The sequence below is a fragment of the Chiloscyllium plagiosum genome, chromosome 5, assembly GCF_004010195.1.
Source record: "Chiloscyllium plagiosum isolate BGI_BamShark_2017 chromosome 5, ASM401019v2, whole genome shotgun sequence".
Taxonomy (NCBI): Eukaryota; Metazoa; Chordata; class Chondrichthyes; order Orectolobiformes; family Hemiscylliidae; genus Chiloscyllium; species Chiloscyllium plagiosum.
In genome coordinates, this window is record NC_057714.1 from 84,012,102 (window position 1) to 84,031,381 (window position 19,280).

Below are 19,280 nucleotides of genomic sequence, written 5' to 3' on the forward strand. Positions count from 1 at the left end.
TGTACTTTATTCATGAAATTCATAGATCCGGTTCATGGGGAAGCCACAGCGCTTGCCACTAACTTTGAAGGTAGTTGCCCACAAAGAGCTAGGGAGCTCTGTGGCCTGAATTTCACCTTTCCTGATGATGCCAGCATCAACTCAAGGGAGATATTGGCTGTCCAGCAACAGTAATGCTAGCAGACTAAACAGCTGGTCACAATGAAGAGTGGAAGTGGACTAAAGATTAGGAAGGTAAAAGCTGAAATATCCCCTTTTTAAAAAAAAAGACTCAATTTTCACAATAGAGAACTCGAACATGTATAAAATATGGTTAAAAATCACACAACACCAGGTTATAGTTCAATAAACCTGTTGGACTATAACCTGGTGTTGTGTGATTTTTAAATTTGTCCACCCCAGTCCAACACCGACACCTCCACATGACGTATAAAATAAATTTTTAAGAACAGAGTAGTCTTTCAGCAGCAATTGCGAACACAGAATGCAGTTACAAAGCCAGTTACACCTCATTCAACAAGGCATAACATTTTCAAGGATTTTTATAAGTCAAATGAAACTAATAATATAGAATTAGAAGTATACATCAATTGAAGAGATTTGTAAAGATTTCATTGGTGGGGACTTTGGCAGCCTAATCTGTGGAGGAGTGAGAAATCACAGAGAACAGCTTCTGGTTTTCCATGTTTAACTACACCTGAATGGGTGCCAGAAGTTGCTTCATTTTCATAGTTGTAATGCCATCATTACAACCATAAAACCTGGCCATAGTTAACCACCCAAAATCGTTATACTATTGTTCTTTGGCATTCTAAACATTTTACTCCACTTTTGAAATTTTTGAATACATTCCAAACCCAATATTTACAATGAATTTAGAATACATGAAGTTTTAGTGCATTTTGCAAGTGTTAAACATTTGGGGGTAAAAATTTCTAATTTGGATTCAAACAGGAAATTGGACCCAAAGTATGATCAAAATTGTGCGGTTTATTAGGCACTTTTCTATGAAATTAATTGGCTGAATTACAAATGTAAAATCTTTTATGAACCACAGTAAAGTCATCATAGTCCTACAAAATCATAGGATCGTTCTCTCATGAGATGACTGGTGGTAGTTTAACCTGAGGTCACCTCACTTCAGGAAGACAGGTTGAGATGGAGAGTCCTTCATGGTAACCTCAACTGGCTTGAGAATTAAACCCACTCTATTGGCATTACTCTCAATCACAACTCAGCTGAGCTAACAGTTCTTTGTCCATGTTTCAATGAAAGTTATGATGTGGTCAGGAGCTGAGTGGACCTGGTAGAACTGAAACTGGGTGTCACTGAGCAGTTTATTGCCACTCATGATCCACAGTGCCTCATGGTTGACCAGTCTTGAGCTCTCAGATCTGTTCGATGGCTGTCTCATTCAGCACAGTGGTAGTACCACACAACACATAGTAATGTGAAGGTGGAACACATCAATGTGAAGGTGGAACTTTGTCTCCACAAAGGACTGTGCGGTGGTCACCCTTATTGATAATGCATTAGACAGATGCATCTGCAGGCAGTTGGCGAAGATGAACTATGATTTTCCCTCACCACCTGCTGCAGACCCAGTCTAGCAGCTACATTCTTCTGGACTGAACTAGTTTGATCAGTGGTGCTGCTGCCGAGCCACTCTTGGTGGTGGATACTGAAATCTTCAACCCAGGGTACATTCTACTCCCATACCACCTTCAGTGCTCCCTCCAAGAGTTGTTCAACATGGTAGAGCACAGAGTCATCAGTTAAGTGAGGATTGTTTATGGTAATCAGATTAGATTAGATTACTTACAGTGTGGAAACAGGCCCTTCGGCCCAACAAGTCCACACCGACCCGCCGAAGTGCAACCCACCCATACCCCTACATTTACCCCTTTAACCTAACACTACGGGCAATTTAGCATGGCCAATTCACCTGACCCGCACATCTTTGGACTGTGGGAGGAAACCGGAGCACCCGGAGGAAATCCAACGCAGACACGGGGAGAATGTGCAAACTCCACACAGTCAGTCGCCTGAGTCGGGAATTGAACCCGGGTCTCTGGCGCTGTGAGGCAGCAGCGCTAACTGCTGTGCCACCGTGCCGCCCACTAATCAAAAGCAGGTTTCCTTGTCCATGTTTGACCTGATACCGTGAGACTTCATGGGGCCCAGAATCAACCCCCTTATGGAATGAGCTGCCAGAGGAAGTGGAGGAGGCTGGTACAATTACAACATTTAAAAGCATCTGAATGGGTATACGAATAGGAAGGGTTTAGCAGAATATGAATAGGAAGGCTTTAGTGGGATATGGGCCAATTTATGGTAAATGGGACTAGATTAATCTGGATATCTAATGGGCATGGATGAGTTGGATTATAGGGTCTGTTTCCATGCTGTACAGCTCTATGACTGTATACCACTGTGCCACCAACTCTGCTGAGTCTGTTATGCCAGAGGGACATTGAGTGCAAGATGCGATTCCGTGAGTTTGACTATATCAGGTGTTGCTTGATTAGTCTGTGAGACAGCTCTTCCAATTTTGGACTAGCCCCAGATGTCAGTAAGGAGGCACTCACAATGTTGGCATGTTCTTGCTGCTGTCATTTCCAGTGCCGAGGTCGATGCCAGATGGTCTGTCCACTTTCATTTCTTTCTTTTTTGAGGCTTCCTTGCAATTGATACAACTTGAGTGGCTTGCTACGCCCTTTCAGAGTGGCATTAGTAGCCAACCACATTGCTGTGGGTCTGGAGTCACATGCAGACTAGACTAAGAATAGCAGATTACCTTCTATGAAGGCCATTAGTGAGCCAAACAGGGTTTTCCTGACAATCAACAGTGGATTCATGATCATTATTAGACTTTTAATTCCAGATATTTATTGAGTTCAAATTCTACCATCTCCCATGGTGTGATTTGAACCCAGGTCCCAGAGCTTAATCAGAGTTTCTGGATTAATAGTCTACTGATAATACCATTAGGCCATTGCCTTTCCGTCAGAAACCAAGTTAATATTTTTTCGATATGTTAGCTGAAAAGAAATACTTGAAATTCATTCAATTTGAAATTAGTTCTTAGATTTTCAAATTGGAAATTCCAGTCATGGTTCAATTTAAATCATTCAATGTCAACTGTGTCAGTTCTAAACAAGAAAATCCTAAAAATTTTTAACCCAAACAGGAGATAATGTGCATTATCTAGTAAAGGAATTAGTGAGAATGAAAACGAAGCCCCATAAGTTTAACAGTAAACCCTCAGAAGCAAAAGGAAACCCTTGAAAACATCTGACAAAGAGAGCTTAAAAGAAAAATTCTGACTCCTTGCATCGTGCCACGGGTGACAGCATTTGTAGTTGGTTTTCTTGGTCTTGCACACAAACACCAGGTCTAGAGCAGCACGGTGGCTCAGTGGTTACCACTGCTGCCTCACAGCACCAGGGACCTGGGTGCGATTTCACCCTCGGGTGACTGTGTGGAGTTTGCACGTTCTCCCAGTGTCTGCGTGGGTTTCCACCAAGTGCTCTGGTTTCCTCTCAGTCCCCACATGTTAGGTGGATTGGCATGGCAAATTGCATATGGTGTTCAGGGATGTGTATGTTAGGTACATTAGCCATGGGAAATGCAGGGTTACAGGGGGAAAAAAAAAAGTCTAGAGGGATAGGTATGGATGGGATGCTCTTCAGAGGGTGAGTGTGGACTTGTTGGGCCAAATGGCCTGTTTCCATACTGCAGGGTTTCTATGAATCTTAGCCACACTTCTATAAAGATTCTCATCCATAAGGAAAAATGAAACTTTAAGGGAATATTATTTTGGATTGTTCAACCTGATCATGAGTAATGAATAGTTGGAGTATTTACCATATTAAAGACAACGGGAAGCTGGTCCTGTGACTTCCATCTTGGCTTATAAATAGCACATGGCAATAAGAAACAAAAAGGATTCAGAATATGGGGGGAAAAAAATAGTATTTTAGCCTCTGGGAAGATTGGCATGCTTTCATGTGCTTAAGAGTTGAGAGATTTGTTTTTGAACAAGCTAAGTCAATTACGTAGTTGACTAAATATGAGCGAGACTAACTTAATGCACCTTGAGAAGACATTGCTCAGGGCTTAAATTACCCTCTTTTAGTTGGGTTAGAAGAGATTATTGAAGATTAAAATGCTCATCAGAACTTATATTTACTGCAACAAGTTACAGTAGAGCAATTAAATTACTGTATAAAGGAAACATACTGGGGTTCAAAGAGCTAAAGTCAATATTATTTACAACATTATTTAAAGTCAATATTATAAATTAGTATGAGCTTAGAAATTCATGAAGATTAACAAACCAAAAGATCTTCAGCCTTTACTTACATGACATTGTATATCCAACAGGCACACTTTATTCTTAGCCAATACATGTCGAATAGAATCTATACTTGTTCCATACAAATTCCCTCTGTATTCTCCATGTTCAATGAATCTGGAGAAAATACCAAGCAGAAGAAAATAGGTCAACAGTTGAACTATACACAAAAAAAAATTCTTATTAAAATGTTGAAACTATACATAATGCACGTAGACAGGCCATTTAGAGCAACAAAATGCCTTTAGTTATTTGATGTCAATGGAATAAGTTCAAATAAAATCTGCAGCATAAACAGAAAATACACTGTACAACTAAGCAATACAATGCTTCTTCAAATATACATCAAAACTTCATAGAACAGATCAAATTATTTCTAATATTCACTTAATAGGTTTTGAATGCATGGCACCAGTTTATGACATGAAGAACACAGTTATGCCAAGTTTAAGAGTCTGATAACAGAATAAAACAGTAACATTTCGCTCCCTGAGCAACTTGCCGATCTGATTTCCCAAGTAACCTATTGTTCATATATTCCGATACTTTTCATCACTGCATCTGAAACTTTCCAGATGTGTTGGCATGAAACAGAGTGTGCCATTTTTCAACTTACTTGTTATTTTGTACATCTGTCTCAAACAAGTGCTTGGAAATAAAATGATATTCCACTCCGTCAGTTTCCTGGCTTCTTTTTGGCCTTGTTGTATCTGGATGACAAAACATAAAAAATAAACATTTTTAGCACTGCCAATATTCAGCTGGCTGTTTAAAATTAGTTTAAAGTATCAGAATAGATATTATTTGCTTTTAAAGAAGCTAAAAGTGTAACCTAAGCAACAAGTTTCTAACTTTTTTCTGTTTTATTGGAACATTTGGCAATCAGGCCTGTCTGCAGAAACATAATTTAAGCACTTGAAAATTTCTGAATGTTGTATCCAGAGAGTTTCTAAATTAAAATAAATTACAATTGACATATTGCCTTATAAAATCCAGCATTATTCCTACTGCTATTAGAAAACCTAGCTATGTTAAGTTGTTTAATTTTAATGTTACCACCAATGTTACTTTTCAGAAATATGGCAAACTATCATTTTATTTGTCAGCATCATTCACTTTAAAGCCAAGCGTGAGGCATTGGAATGGCATTTTATACAGTTGATTGAAAAGTTTTTTCCTGTAAAATTTATAAATGTCAGGATGGCTATGAAAATCTGACAAATCTGAAAATCTGGAAAAAAAAGTATAATATCATACTTAGAAAGAAAACTCTTCCTGATTTAAGAAAAATAATTCACTGTGTAATCATTCCTCCACCTGAAGCCTATCCTTTGCTAAAACAATAAGAAGCTCTTCTTTTCAACATTGTAACACACAATTCATAAAAAAAATTATTGCTGCTCCCACTGAACATCCCAAGTCTTCTAGGTTACATTTTTTGAAGTCACAGAGACAGTATTGCATTTCATTAAATATTTCATAAATTTTCCTGGCAAGTGTACCATGTTTTGATTAGAACTGGCTCCTGTATAAAATTATACAGGCTAACCCATTCTCCTGTGATTAACAGTACAAATAGATAGTAACAAGAGGTGCAATGATAATGGAAAAAAAATGTCAGACTTGCACACGACATAGGGATTGTAAAATTTATGTCATAAAGCTCAAGAAAATCAAAATGAGTTTTGGAATGGACCCTCATTTAAAGGTTGGCTTGAAGCTTTTAGGTTTTGATGAATTATTGTGCACAACAAATTTTCATTACACCATGGAAAAGTTGCAATTTTGCCCATCTCTGACTGGTTTCTTTTTACTGTTTTATCAATCAGTATCAGAAGTCTACCAGAAAAATAAATATCACTCCATCTAGCTTTTGCTCTGAAATTAAAAATGTGACTTTACAAATTCACTCTTGGAATGGATCATTGTCTACAATTCTAATAAGTGGGAAATTTACGATGGGATGACTGAGTTTCTTATCGTTCAGCAAATTCCTAAATGCTGTTAATCTCCTGCAATCAGAATAAAATTAATTAGGATCTTCTTGATTTTACCTGACGTTAAAAAATCTACATTCTTGTTAGCTTAATATTTATGAGCTATTAAACATGGATACATAACTACCATGGTTAACCAGTGACAAGAGAATAGTTTGCACACTTCTTATCCGCCAATTAAGTAGCTCTGTTTTAATTTGTACAGCAACAGATACATAAAGGTTGGCATGTTGATATGTAAAAAGTGCATAAACTGTTTCTTTTAATGCATGCATGGTGAGTGGGTGCTGACTGGGCCAGTATCTATTATCCTGGAACAGGTGATGGTGTTCTGCCTTCTTGAACCAATGCAGTCTTTGTGCATAGTGACACCTGCAGTACTGCAAGGCAGGTGGTGCCAGGACTTGGACTCAGTTAGAGCAATATAGTTCCAAGTGAGGATAGTGAATGCTTACCGGTGGTGGTGTTCCCATGCATCTTCTGTCCTTGTCCTTCAAGGTGGCAGAGACCCTGGATATTGATGATGCTGTAGTAGCCTTAGTGAGTGACTGAGCACATCTTCTAGATGGTACACATGTTGCCACTGTGTGTCAGTGGTGAAGGGAGTGAAAACGGTCAATGGGTGGCAAATAAAATGATCTTTTTTGTACAGGGTAATGCCAAGCTTCTTGAATTTTGTTGCAGCTGCACCCACTCAGGCAAGTAGAGAGTATTCTATCAAATCCCCAACTGGTGCTTTGTCAATCATGGACAATGATGGAACAGGCAGGATAACCCTTGTCCTTTTGACTACAGTAGTTATGCGTTTGGCCCTCTTCAATTTCTGGTCAACGTTAACACCCAGGGTGGTGAAAGAGGGGTACTCAGTGATGCTAATGTCATTGAACATCATGGGAGATGATTAAATTCCCTCTTTTTCAAAATGGTCATTTTTTTGGCATTTGTGTGGCATAACATTAGTTGCAAAATGTTATCCCGTGCCTGGATATTGTCCAGGATTTTCTGCATATAAACATAGGCTTTTTTAAAGTCTGAGAATTCATGGATTGTGCAGTAGTGCATATCGTGTAATCATCAGCAAAGACCCTCTCTCCTGAGGTTATGATGTAGACAAGGTCATTCAGTAAGTAGCTGAAGATGGTTCAGCCTAGGACATTACCCTGCGGAACTCCTGGGATTGGGATGACTGACCTCAAATAAATAATAATCCTGTTCTACTGCTAGGACTTCAACCAGCAATTGCTAGGACTTCAACAAGCTTTCTTCCACACTCCCTGCACCCCTTCTCCCACCAACCTCCCTATCTTTGAGCTGACTCCATGGGCTCAGGTTGTTACATGTGTTCGGAGGGACCAAGAGATTTGACAAATGGGCATGTGGTGGTATGGAGCAGGAGGGGCCAAGGGGGATGGATAGAGGGGTGTAGGTGGCAAAGTGGTATGGGGTAAAGGGATGTGGTTACATGGCATCAGGCAGTATGCGTTGGTATGGAAAGTAAAAAGGTGAGAGCCAGAGGGATGAGATATACAACATAGGGAAATGCAGCGAGTTTCCAACAACCAAGTTATGAAAAGAAAAGTGGCCAAAAAATCTGCTTTTCATGATGTCAGTTGAGAGATAAATTTTATACGTGGCAATCTGAGAACTTCTCTGCTCGTCTTTGAATAGTGCCACAGAACAGGAACAACACATGACCTAATGCCAGTAAACATCCCATTGTCATAGAACTATGCTATATAAGTGTCATATGGTTGATAGGATGACATTAAAGTGGTGACAAGTGAGAGCAAACTAAAGCTCAGGTCAAAACCCATTAAAAGCAAGAGATAAGCCTCTTGCCAGGGAACCACAAGCACATTTTAATGAGTTAATTCATGAAATTGGCAGTGGTAGCTCAGCAGCAGCAAAACAGGATTCCACGACAATCTGAAACTTCATGGCCCACCACATCTCACTTTTTTTTAAACATTCACTCGTGGGAATCATTTATTGCTGGTCCCTAATCACCCTTGAGAAGGTGGTGGTGAGCTGCCTTCTTGAACTCCTGCCGTCTGCGTGCTTCATCATTAGTATCAAGCCAGTGAGCTAATCCTAGTTCAAGATAGTATGTGAATGAATGATTGACTGTCATATATATTTTATAGTGAAATACAATAACATCCAGTGAAAATCTTTCATTGGTTGCCATAATCTGGCATCATTTTGATTGTTTAAGAAATAGAGAAAATGAAAAGATATAGCTTAAATGAAAGTTTATCGAATGTTGAGCCAGCTCAGAAGAACCACCGCTTTACCAGACCCAATTAACATTGAAGCTGTCAATCCTCAGTCGCTGGGCCAATTCACCTTCACTATTGCCTGCACCCAGCAAACCAATGTCAGAGACTATCGCCATGGTCGATGTTGCCTTGGTGTCTTCTCACCACTGCTTCACAGCTGCCAGCACTGGACCCAGCCAATGATGAAGTTGATGATCCTCCGGCACCAAGTTTCGCCATTGGGCTGACCTTGTTGATATCGCCTCGGCTTGCTCTTCTCTGCACTGGACCCGCTCGTAGGAGGGCATGACAAAAGTTGTACCAGGCACACCAAAAATGAGGTGCCCAACTTAGTGAAGTTATTAGATTAGATTAGATTACCTATAGTGTGGAAACAGGCCCTTCGGCCCAACCAGACCACACCGACCCTCCGAAGAATAACCCACCCAGACCCACTGCCCTCTGACTAATGCACCTAACACTATGGGCAATTTAGCATGGCCAATTCACCTGACCTGCACATCTTTGGACTGTGGGAGAAAACCGGAGCACCTGGAGGAATCCCACGCAGATACGAGGAGAATGTGCACACTCCACACAGACAGTTGCCAGAGGCTGGAATCGAACCTGGGACCCTGGTGCTGAGAGGCAGCAGTGCTAACCACTGAGCCACCGTGCCACCGTTATGATCCAGCATGACACGGGTCACTGGCAAACACAGTATGCTGTCGACGGAAGCAAGCAATTCCACAACCAATGGATCAATTTAATAATCAACAGTCATTATACGTTACAGTCCTGACTGGTGGTGGACTATTGAGCACCTAACTGAAAATGAAAGTCAGTGAACTTCCCATCCTCAATAATGGAGTGAGCCCGTCACCTGGGTGCAGTAAAACAAGGAGGAGGTATTTACTATCACTTTCAGCAGTAAGTGTTGAGAGATTGATCTGGCATCTCATATGCTGGTATTCAGTCAATTCAATTCACTCCAGGTAATATCAAGATCTGGCTGAGCACACTGCATACTGCTTAGCAAGGAAGATAGATCCTGATAACATATCAGCTATAAATCTGAAGACTTATTTTCCAGAACTGGATTGATCACGAGACAAGCTGTTTGAATACAACACTAGCACACTTAAAAAAAGGAAAAATCCAATCCTGCTAATTACTGTCCCATCATTTACTCTCAGAAATAGAAATGATGGATAATGTTATCCAGTTTACCAATAATCTACTGAATGACACTGTCTTAGTTCTGCCAGAACCACTCAGCTTCTACATTGTAATGACTCTGACCAGACATGAACAAAGAGCTTCATTCCAGAGGTGATAGGATTGTTATTGCCGTTGACATCAAAGCAGAATTTACCAAGTGTTGCAAGGAGGCCTAACAAATTGAAGTTTATGGGCATGAGGAAATGCTTCCACTGGCTGAGTAATTCCTGGAATGAAGGTAAATGATAAAGGTTGCTGGAGGAAAATCATTCCAGCCCCAGGAATTTCTGAAAGAGTTCCTCAGTAGTATCTGAGGCAAAATAACCTTCTGTTGCTTCATCAATGAGTTCCCTCTGTCCTAATGCCACAAGTGCAAATTCTTGCTGATGAATAATGCTGAGTTCTTTTTGCAACTTCCCAAATAATACCTATGCCACACAAGTGTCAGCCAATGACCAGCTAAACATGAATTAATATTATGTGGAAGTGATGAGATTCTGTGGCACTAACATCATTGAATACCATCCATCAACATCAACACTGATTAACCACACAAATACTACAGCAGGTCAGAGGCTGCATATTCTGCAGACTCACTCCCTGATTCCCCAATTGCTTTATATAAACTTCAGTTCACAAGTCAGTGTGGCAGATTACTCCGTACTTGTCTGAAAGAATGCTCGTCCAACATTACTCAAGAACCTCAATATCATTCAAAAGAAAGCAGTCCACTTAATTAACATTCCATTCACCAAACAAATCACTCTCTTCACCAATACAATGAAGCAGCAATGTACACCATCCACAAAGCACTACAGAGATAAGGCCCTTTTGATGGCACTTTCCAAACAATTGACCTCAGTAGCTTTGAAGAACAAAGGTAGGAAATGTGTGCAAATACTACTACATGTAAGTCTTCCTCCAAGTCACTTATCATCCTGACTCGGAACTGTCATGGATCAAAACACAAACTCCCTCCCCAACAGCACTGTGCATGTATCGATACAGCAAGGACTGCAGTGATTTGAAAAGTTGCTGTATGTTGTAGACTGGTCCAGAGTAGAGCAGCCTGCCTCCCGCGCCCCTACCCTCATCACCCCACAAATATGGTAAGGAGATAGCCTAGACCCTAACCAAGTTTTATATTTATTTAAAGGCAAGTGTAAGGTGTTGTGCTCCAGATGTGATTTGATTGGTCCACCACCAGACGTTAATCTAAAAATCACAATTTAAATACAAAACAAAAGTAACCGTAGCTTTATTGAAATAATTAACATGATAATGTAATTGTCAATTTTGGCAAAAAAAAAGCAGCATCCCATTAACACACTCTTTGGCAAAAATACAATTCAGAAAACCGTTATGATTCTCACAAACTGCCCTTTTGATTTTTAAAATGTCTAAGACTTCACTCTAGCAAGTGGCAATTCAAATGTTTAGTTCAGCAGCAGCAGAAACCTTCTTACTAACTGAAAGCAAAAGGAAAAGACTTCCTGGGCTTTGTGACCCTGATCCTGCCCACTCATGATTCTTTTGTCTTAAAAAAGACGACTCCAGGAGAATTCAAAGCTGTTTACCAATTGCCTGTCTGGAGGAGACATTATGGCACTACTTTGGCAACACATCTCGGCAAGAGAAACAGCACAGAACATCTCTCTTACAGGGCACAGTCTTGCCACACTTATCACCACCTTCTCAAAAGCAATGAGCAATTAGCAATGGGGTAATAAATGTTAGCCTTTCCAGTTATGCACACAGCCTGTGAATGAAGAAAAATGCATATAATATTGAGAATAGATAACAACACTGAGCGCCCAAACCAGGTATAAATAAATGTTGCTGACAAGACATTAACAGACATTCCTGATCATAAAAGAAATTGAGTAAATTAAACTTTTTCAATCATTTTGACAATACTGTAATTGCTTGTTTTATATAAATAATACTAAACTTTTGTTTAAAATAGCAAGTGACTCTTACTCACATGGAACTGTTACACCATAGTGCTGTGAATCACTGATCAGCAATTTCCTTTTCAGCTCGTTCAGCCCAACTCCTGGAGGGCCTACAAAAGCAACCAGTGATATAAAATAAAACTCAAACAACATTATTCAAGAAATATGAACTACCAATATTTCTTTGCTTAGGGTTCAATAGTAAGAAACTATAAAAGTCTTGATTAATACTTCTGTTTCATTCAAGTTCATACTAAAACAGTTATAAATAGCTCAGCAGTACTACTATCTGATTTACAATAAAGGTAAAAAGGTAAAGTCACCATAGTCTTTTTAGAGAGAGACGATTGGCAGTGATTTAACCCAAGGGTCACGATACCTTAGGTGAGGGAAGAAGTGAGAAGAAAATTGCTTCATGGTAACCTCAACCCATGTGAGAATCACTCTGCACTGCAAACAGCATCCAGCCAACTGAGCCAGTAGTGTGTTAATCAAGCAGCCATTGAGTGCTAAAATACTCTTACATATACATATGTTTTAATTCTGATGTACTATGAAAAGTAAGTGAACAATTTTCTGAATTTAGAAATCTGTTCTTTGAACCAAGATCTGTGATGTGCAGGATTTCCCTTTTGGCATAACGAATATTTCAATGATTACTTTTCCACACCCTTACTCACAACAAGCTCCAGTTAGCTGCTTTATCGAAGCAGCTTAAGTAATACCAAAGTGGATCAAACAACACAGCTCATAAACGTAACTAACACATTTTCATTCATATATAACAAGTCTAACATCTTACTGAAAGCTTACAAACTTTTGCAAGATTTAAGCTCTTAATGGCTCCTGGGCTGTGTGCAGAATAGTTCAATAATGTTCAGAAAAAGCTTGTCAGACAGCTTTACCGTTCCTTCATTCTTAGAATATTCATCTCGCCCTTAAAAGTGCAGATTCAATCCCAAAGGACCACCAAAACAATGCAATGTTTAGCTGGTTCCTGATAGTCTTACATTCTGGGTAAAATGTAATGTAAAATTCTGAAACAGACAGACAGCAATGTAAACATTTTGAAACTCAGAGTACAAAGGAGGAATGACAATGTGCCCAGATGATGAGCCTCAGTGAGAATGCTGACATGTTTTCAGATAATGACTAATCTCTGCATTTACAACATCATCTGTTTTTATTTCAGATTCCAGTGCTCAGGAACATAAGAAAGCACAGAATTGGAAAAGATTCTGCAATACATCTGGCTGGTCCCAAAACTAGTACCTTTCAAATCCCTAAATCCCTCAAATATCTCTCTCTAATCCTTAATTATTTCCATAGGATCTAGTTCGACGGCCTCCCTGCGTAGTCCATTCCACATTCACTATCCTCTGGGTAAAGTAGTTAAATCTAAATTGACTTCTAAACTTGCGCTTCAAGAATCTTGTTCCTTTCCATGCTGTTACCATCAAGATGCTGCTTCTCCTTCAAATGAACTGTCATAATGTGCACAGTTTAAAAATCTAATCTGAAAAAGAGAGTGGCTTTCCCAGACTATACCATGCTGTGGAAGATAATTTAATTACATGATGTTCAAGCTATTATCTTGATGCTGACAACTACTTTTGACTCCATTAGTTTTAGAAGAGAGACTTTTTAAAGAACTAATGCCAATGTCTAAATTCAGTCAAGGCATAAGATGATTGTAGAATTGCCTAAAACAGCAGAAAGGCTGCAACGAAGAAGTAATCTCATCATGAGTAGTTGGACAGACTGTATAGCAAATCAATCCTCCCACTTTAAGAATCCCAAATGGGCTGGACTACACATGTTCTTTATTTTTGCAATGGTTTGCAAACATAAGACAAACTGATTGCATTATGCAATGTTCATTATATTTTATAGTCTACATGTTGTCCACCAAATATTAAGACTGCATTGAACAAAATGTCACTTCATCTAAACCGTTTGTGTCTGTAGAAAATAAAGGAGTACATATGATTAAGAGAACAAGTGTTGGTCTGAATCTCAAGGGAATTTTGTGTTTCTACTTCACTGATCCCACTATGGCATTGGCACGTATACAGCAGACTGAAGCAGCTACTATTCAAAAAGCAAGCAAAGAGCTTGCTTAAGAGAGCAACTTACATCACTGAACACAAATTTATACCTTATGGTAGACTTTTCCTACCTGGTGTAAGACAGGCTTTCCTACCTAGTGAACTATTTAACAGTGTATCATCAAAATCCAGTGACAGTATCCCCATTGTCCAAATGTGTAAGCTTTAGATATTCATTCTTTAAATCTGAGATGATTCAACTTATCCACACTCAACGATACATTTATCCCTCTGAGGAACTACAGATGTCTCACCAATAGCAAATGTTTAGTAGAGTCATAGAGTTTGACAGCACGGAGACAGGGCCTTTGGCCCAAACTGGTCCATGCCAACCAAAATGCCCATCCACGCTAACCCCATTTCCCTGCACATTTTCCTTTCCTATCCATGTATTTGTCCAAATGCCTTTCAAATGTTGTTAGTGTACCCACCTCAACCACTTCTGCTCGCAGCTCATTCCATATGTATACCACCCTCTATGTAAAAGTTGCCCCTCAGGTTCCCTTTTACTCTTTCTCTTCTAACCTTAAACTGATACCTTCTAATCCTCAATTTCCCAACCTTGGGAAAAAAAGACTGAGTGCATTCACCCTACCCATGCCTCTCATGATGTGAAACACATCTATAAAGATCCCCCCACCCTGTCTTTCAGTCTCCTCGGCTCAAAAGAAAAAAGTCCTCACTTGTCCAACCTCTCCCTATAACTCAGACCATTGAGTTCAGTCAACATCCTTGTAAATTTCTTCTGCACTCTTTCCAGTTTCATAACATCCTTCCTGTAACAAGGTAACCAAACCTGAACACAATACTCCAAGTGCGGTCTCACTAATATCTTGTATAACTGCAATATAACTTCCCAACTTCTATACACCACCCTGAATGATGATGGCCAGTATGCCAAAAGCCTTCTTCATTGCCTTGTCTACCTGTGACTCCACTTTCAGAGAACGGTGAACCTGAAGTCCAAAATCCCTTTGTTCCACTACACTCCTTCAGGCCCTACCATTCACCATAAATCCTCCCTTGATTTGACTTTCCAAATGCAAGACCTCACACTTATCTATATTAAACTCCATTTGCCATTTATTGGCCCTTTTCCCTAGCTGATCAAGCTCCTGCTCCAATTTTTGTTAACCTTCCTCACTGTCCACAATAACATCTGTTTTAGTGTCATCAGCAAACTTACTAATCATGGCTTCTACACTCTCAGTAATTGAATTCTTTTGCCATAACTGTCTCTTTTAAAGCACAAATGTTATGTAAGGTAACTTGCTAGTCCAGATCACTATTTCTATTTACTTCTTGAAGATAGTGTCAAGGTCATCATTAGTTTTATTAGCAGTCTATAATAAATTGGTTGAAGAAAGACCAAAACACTGCGAATCAAAAATGAAATACAAGACCCGACAAATGCTCAGAAAGGGTCTGGTAGCATCTGCGGAGGCAGAAAAGGAGATTATGCTTCAGATCAATGACCTTTCATTAGGACTGGAAGAAGTTAGAAAACTGGTTTTAAATAGCAAAGAGGTGGGGCATTTGAGATACTGTACATAAGGCTTTTTAATAAGAATCCCTGGTATGCAGGGCAGTTTATTAAGATTATTATTAAGATACTTATTATTAAGATATGGGATTTGCTAACTGCTAGAAGACAGAGTTGTGATAAAAGGAGAACTTTCAGGATGGAAACCCATAACTAATGGAAGGCCTCAGGAATCACTGCTGGGGCCAAAATTATTTACAATATATATGAATGAGATGGATGGTGGAACTGAATGTACCATCGCCAAGTTTGTGGATGTTACAAACAGTCTACAGAGAGATATTGACAGGTTGAGTGAGTGGGCGAAAACATAACAGATGGAAAAAAAAAGTGGGAAAATGTGCGGTTATGGACTTTGGCAGGAAGAATAGAAGAATCGAATATTATTAAAATACTGCAGAAAACTGCAGTGCTGAGGGACTTGGGGGTCCTCACACAAGAATCACAAAAAGCAAGCATTCAAGTTCAGCAGGTTATACGGAAAGCAAGTGGAATGTTCACCTTTATTTCAAAGGAAATGGAGGATAAAAATAGGGAAATGTTCTAAAACTACACAAGGTGCTAGTCAGACCATGGCTTGCATATTGTGGACAGTTTTAGGCCTCTCATCTAAGAAAAAACATACTGGAATTGGAGGCAGTCCAGAGAAGGTTCACTCGGTTTATTACGGTTATAGAAGGATTTTCTTCTGAGAAGAGGTTGAGTAATTTAGGCTTGCACTGACTGGAGTTTAAAAGAATAAGACGAGACATGAATGAGGTCAGAGTTTCCCAATATAGAAAAAGGCCTTTCGGCCTATCATGTGCACACAACACACACCAAGCACTTATCCATTCTCGTCCCTGGAGTGATCGTATCAAGGTCGGCCAGGTGGACCTCATAGAATAGGAGTTCCCTGATTGGATCAGATTAACAGCCCTAATCAGGAAGCCCTGGCTGACAGATATAAACAGGAGTGTCAGACATCCTGTCCACTCTGAGAACTGGCTCTGACGGACCTGGATCAGGGTCAAGGACTTTCCACATATTAATAAAGGGTGACTTGGTGATAGGATACCAGTTTCTATGGAGTTATTTCAGTGGCAATGAGGGAAAGGCAGAATCCTGAAAATGTTCACTCACAACAGTCGTCTTTGAGTTGGGATAAGCATTTCTGTCATCATGCCATTATTTAGAAAGTTTGATTTGTTCAATCCTGCCATTGATAACTGGGTCCAGTACTTGGAAAGAAAGATTTCTTTTTCCCAAGCAAATGATATTGGGGCAGATGAAAAGCAAGTAGTAATTCTTCTGTCAACTTATGGATCCACAGCTTTTTCAGTTTTTAGGAGCCTCACTTTCCCTGAGGTTCCAGATACTAAAACCTCTTAAGAGTTGATGGATTTACTTAAGGAATATTACAACCCCAAGCCTCCTCCAATTCTGAGATGCTTTCAGTTTTACTCGGCAATTGGAAAACGAGGAGAATCCATACTGGAATTTTTGACTCGTTACGATGACTGGCAGAGGCATGTGCTTTTGGTTTAATCCTTAATGAGATGCTGAGGGACCATTTGGTATGTGGGATTAATGATGTAACCATGCAAAAGTGCCAACTGACTGAAGTCCAACTGGACTTCAAACAGGCACGACAACTGGCTTTATCATTGGAAAGTGTGGCAAGTGGAGCATGGGTTGCAGGGTATTCTGATGAACGTGGATACCCTCACCAGTCCGACTGAGTTTAGGGAATACCACTTCAGTCAAGGCAATTGCATCGCCTCACTCAGAATATGTTCTGAACAGGGGGAGGTCTCTGGGTCAGCCAACAGCAAAAGCCCAAAACAAAGCCAAGCCTTGGCTAAACAGTTAAAATTTCCTTCAGGATCTGGACTGTCAAGCCATTGTAGTTGCTGCCAGTATGCAGACTTGAGACAGCAAAAAAGTCCTACGAGGCATGAATTGAGTTAAGAGAACTCATAGGCCAGTATTCAGGAGAGTGCATATTCTGGGAAGTCCGCCTACATCTGGTTTGGAACAGCTAAATTGCTTAGCAACATCCAAATTAGAATCAAAATAAACATCTGATTAAATGGTCACCCATTTATAATGGAGGTCAATACCTGTATGGCCATTTCAGTGATTGCACAACCAGTCTTTAACAAGCTTCACTCTGGATTCCACCCTTCAGTTTCTGCAAGGCCTTGGCTAGACTGTGAACCTATACCAGGAAATCTTTACAGATTAAGGTACAACTTCAGTTCCGGTTTATTATGAGGAGCTGGTTCAGTTACCACTGATTGTAGTAAATGGCTCGGACTTGAGCTTGATAGGGCAAAATTCGTTGAGAAAGTTTCACCTGGATTGGCTCCACATTTTTTGATGAAAAAATAACTGCCTGAGTTAAGTCCTATTTAAATACCCAGAAATTTTTCCTGAAGGTCTGGAGACGATCAAAGGAGTCAAGGCCACCTTACACGTTGACCAGGAAGCAATTCCACGATTCTGCAAGGCTCACCCAGTGCCATTTGCCTTATGGGCAGAAGTAGAGGCTGAAATCAGAAGGCCGGAAAGTGAAGAAATCATCAAACCAGTCCAGTTTGCAGAATGGGCAGCACCGACCATACTGATTTTGAAGCCCGACAGGTTGGTTCACCTTTGTGGGGATTTTAAACAAACGGTGAACTGTTTTTCACAGCTGGATAAATACCCAATCCCTTGCACAGAGGATTTATACACAAAGCTGGCAGTGGGGCTGTCCTTCATGAAACTGGACATGAACATGTACTTGCAATTGCAGTTAAGTGAGGATTCCCAGAAGTATGCTCCAATTAATATGCATAAGGGATTGTACCAATATATGAGACTGCCACTGGGGTATGTCAGCCTGTGTAATTTTTCAGTGAATGATGGAGAACATATTACAAGGTCTACCCCAGGTTGTCAGTTATCGAGATGATGTGCTAATGACAGAGAAACCAATATAAGAAGCACTTAGAAAACTTGGACAAAGTCCTTAGATGTTTTCTCAGACAGGCATATGCCTTAGAAAGGAAAACAGATCTGTTCCAGGCACCCCAAATGACCTACTTCAGTTACACAGGTGAAAAGACTGGGTTACACCCATTGGAAGATAAAGTGAAGGTGCCCTAGCTGCCACATCAGCAGAGGAGCTTAGGCCTTTCCTTGAGTTGGTGAACTTTTGAAAAGTTCATACATAACCTGGCATTCATCCTGGCACCTTTGCAGCAACTCTTTAAAAGAAAGGGTCAGCCTTGGAAATAGTCATGAAGCCAAGCCACAGCCTTCAGTCAAGTGAAGAAACAGCTGTCATCCTCTGAGGTATTGGTACACTATAACTCCAAGCAACATCTGGTATTGTTACATGTATGCCATCAGTGTAGTATTAGGTTATAGATGGCCCAATGGCAAGGAATGCCCATTAGCAAAAGCATTCAGGACTTTTGACGAATGCAGAGCATAAATACACCCAAATGGGAGAAGGAAGGTTTTACAGTTATATTTGGAGTCATGAAGTTCCACTAATACCTTTATGGACGTAAATTTGTCAATAATAACGGACCACAAACTCTTGCTAGGTCTACCTAAAGAGGACAAAGCAGTGCCACCCACAGCTTCAGAGCTGAAAATGAGTTGCTGGAAAAGCGCAGCAGGTCAGGCAGTATCCAAGGAGCAGGAGAATCGACGTTTCGGGCATGAGCCCTTCTTCAGGAATGAGGAGAGTGTGCCAAGCAGGCGAAGATAAAAGGTAGGGAGGAGGGACTTGGGGGAGGGGCGTTGGATACCTAGCACATTCCCAACGCCCCCCCCCCAAGTCCATCCTTCCTACCTTTTACCTTAG

General features: G+C 40.2%; 1 protein-coding gene across 9 annotated transcripts in view; it reads right to left on the minus strand.

Moving 5' to 3' along the window:
* The window catches only part of mpp7a (membrane palmitoylated protein 7a), a 429,268-nt gene that overhangs the window by 25,232 nt on the left and 384,756 nt on the right, over positions 1-19,280 (minus strand). For all 9 annotated transcript variants that reach the window (XM_043690509.1, XM_043690504.1, XM_043690506.1 and 6 more), the window contains 3 exons: positions 11,818-11,898; positions 4,974-5,067; positions 4,366-4,474 (listed from right to left, as the gene is read on the minus strand). In XM_043690509.1, coding sequence (XP_043546444.1) covers positions 4,366-4,474; positions 4,974-5,067; positions 11,818-11,898 — 284 coding nt within the window. The remainder of the gene's footprint in view (positions 1-4,365; positions 4,475-4,973; positions 5,068-11,817; positions 11,899-19,280) is intronic.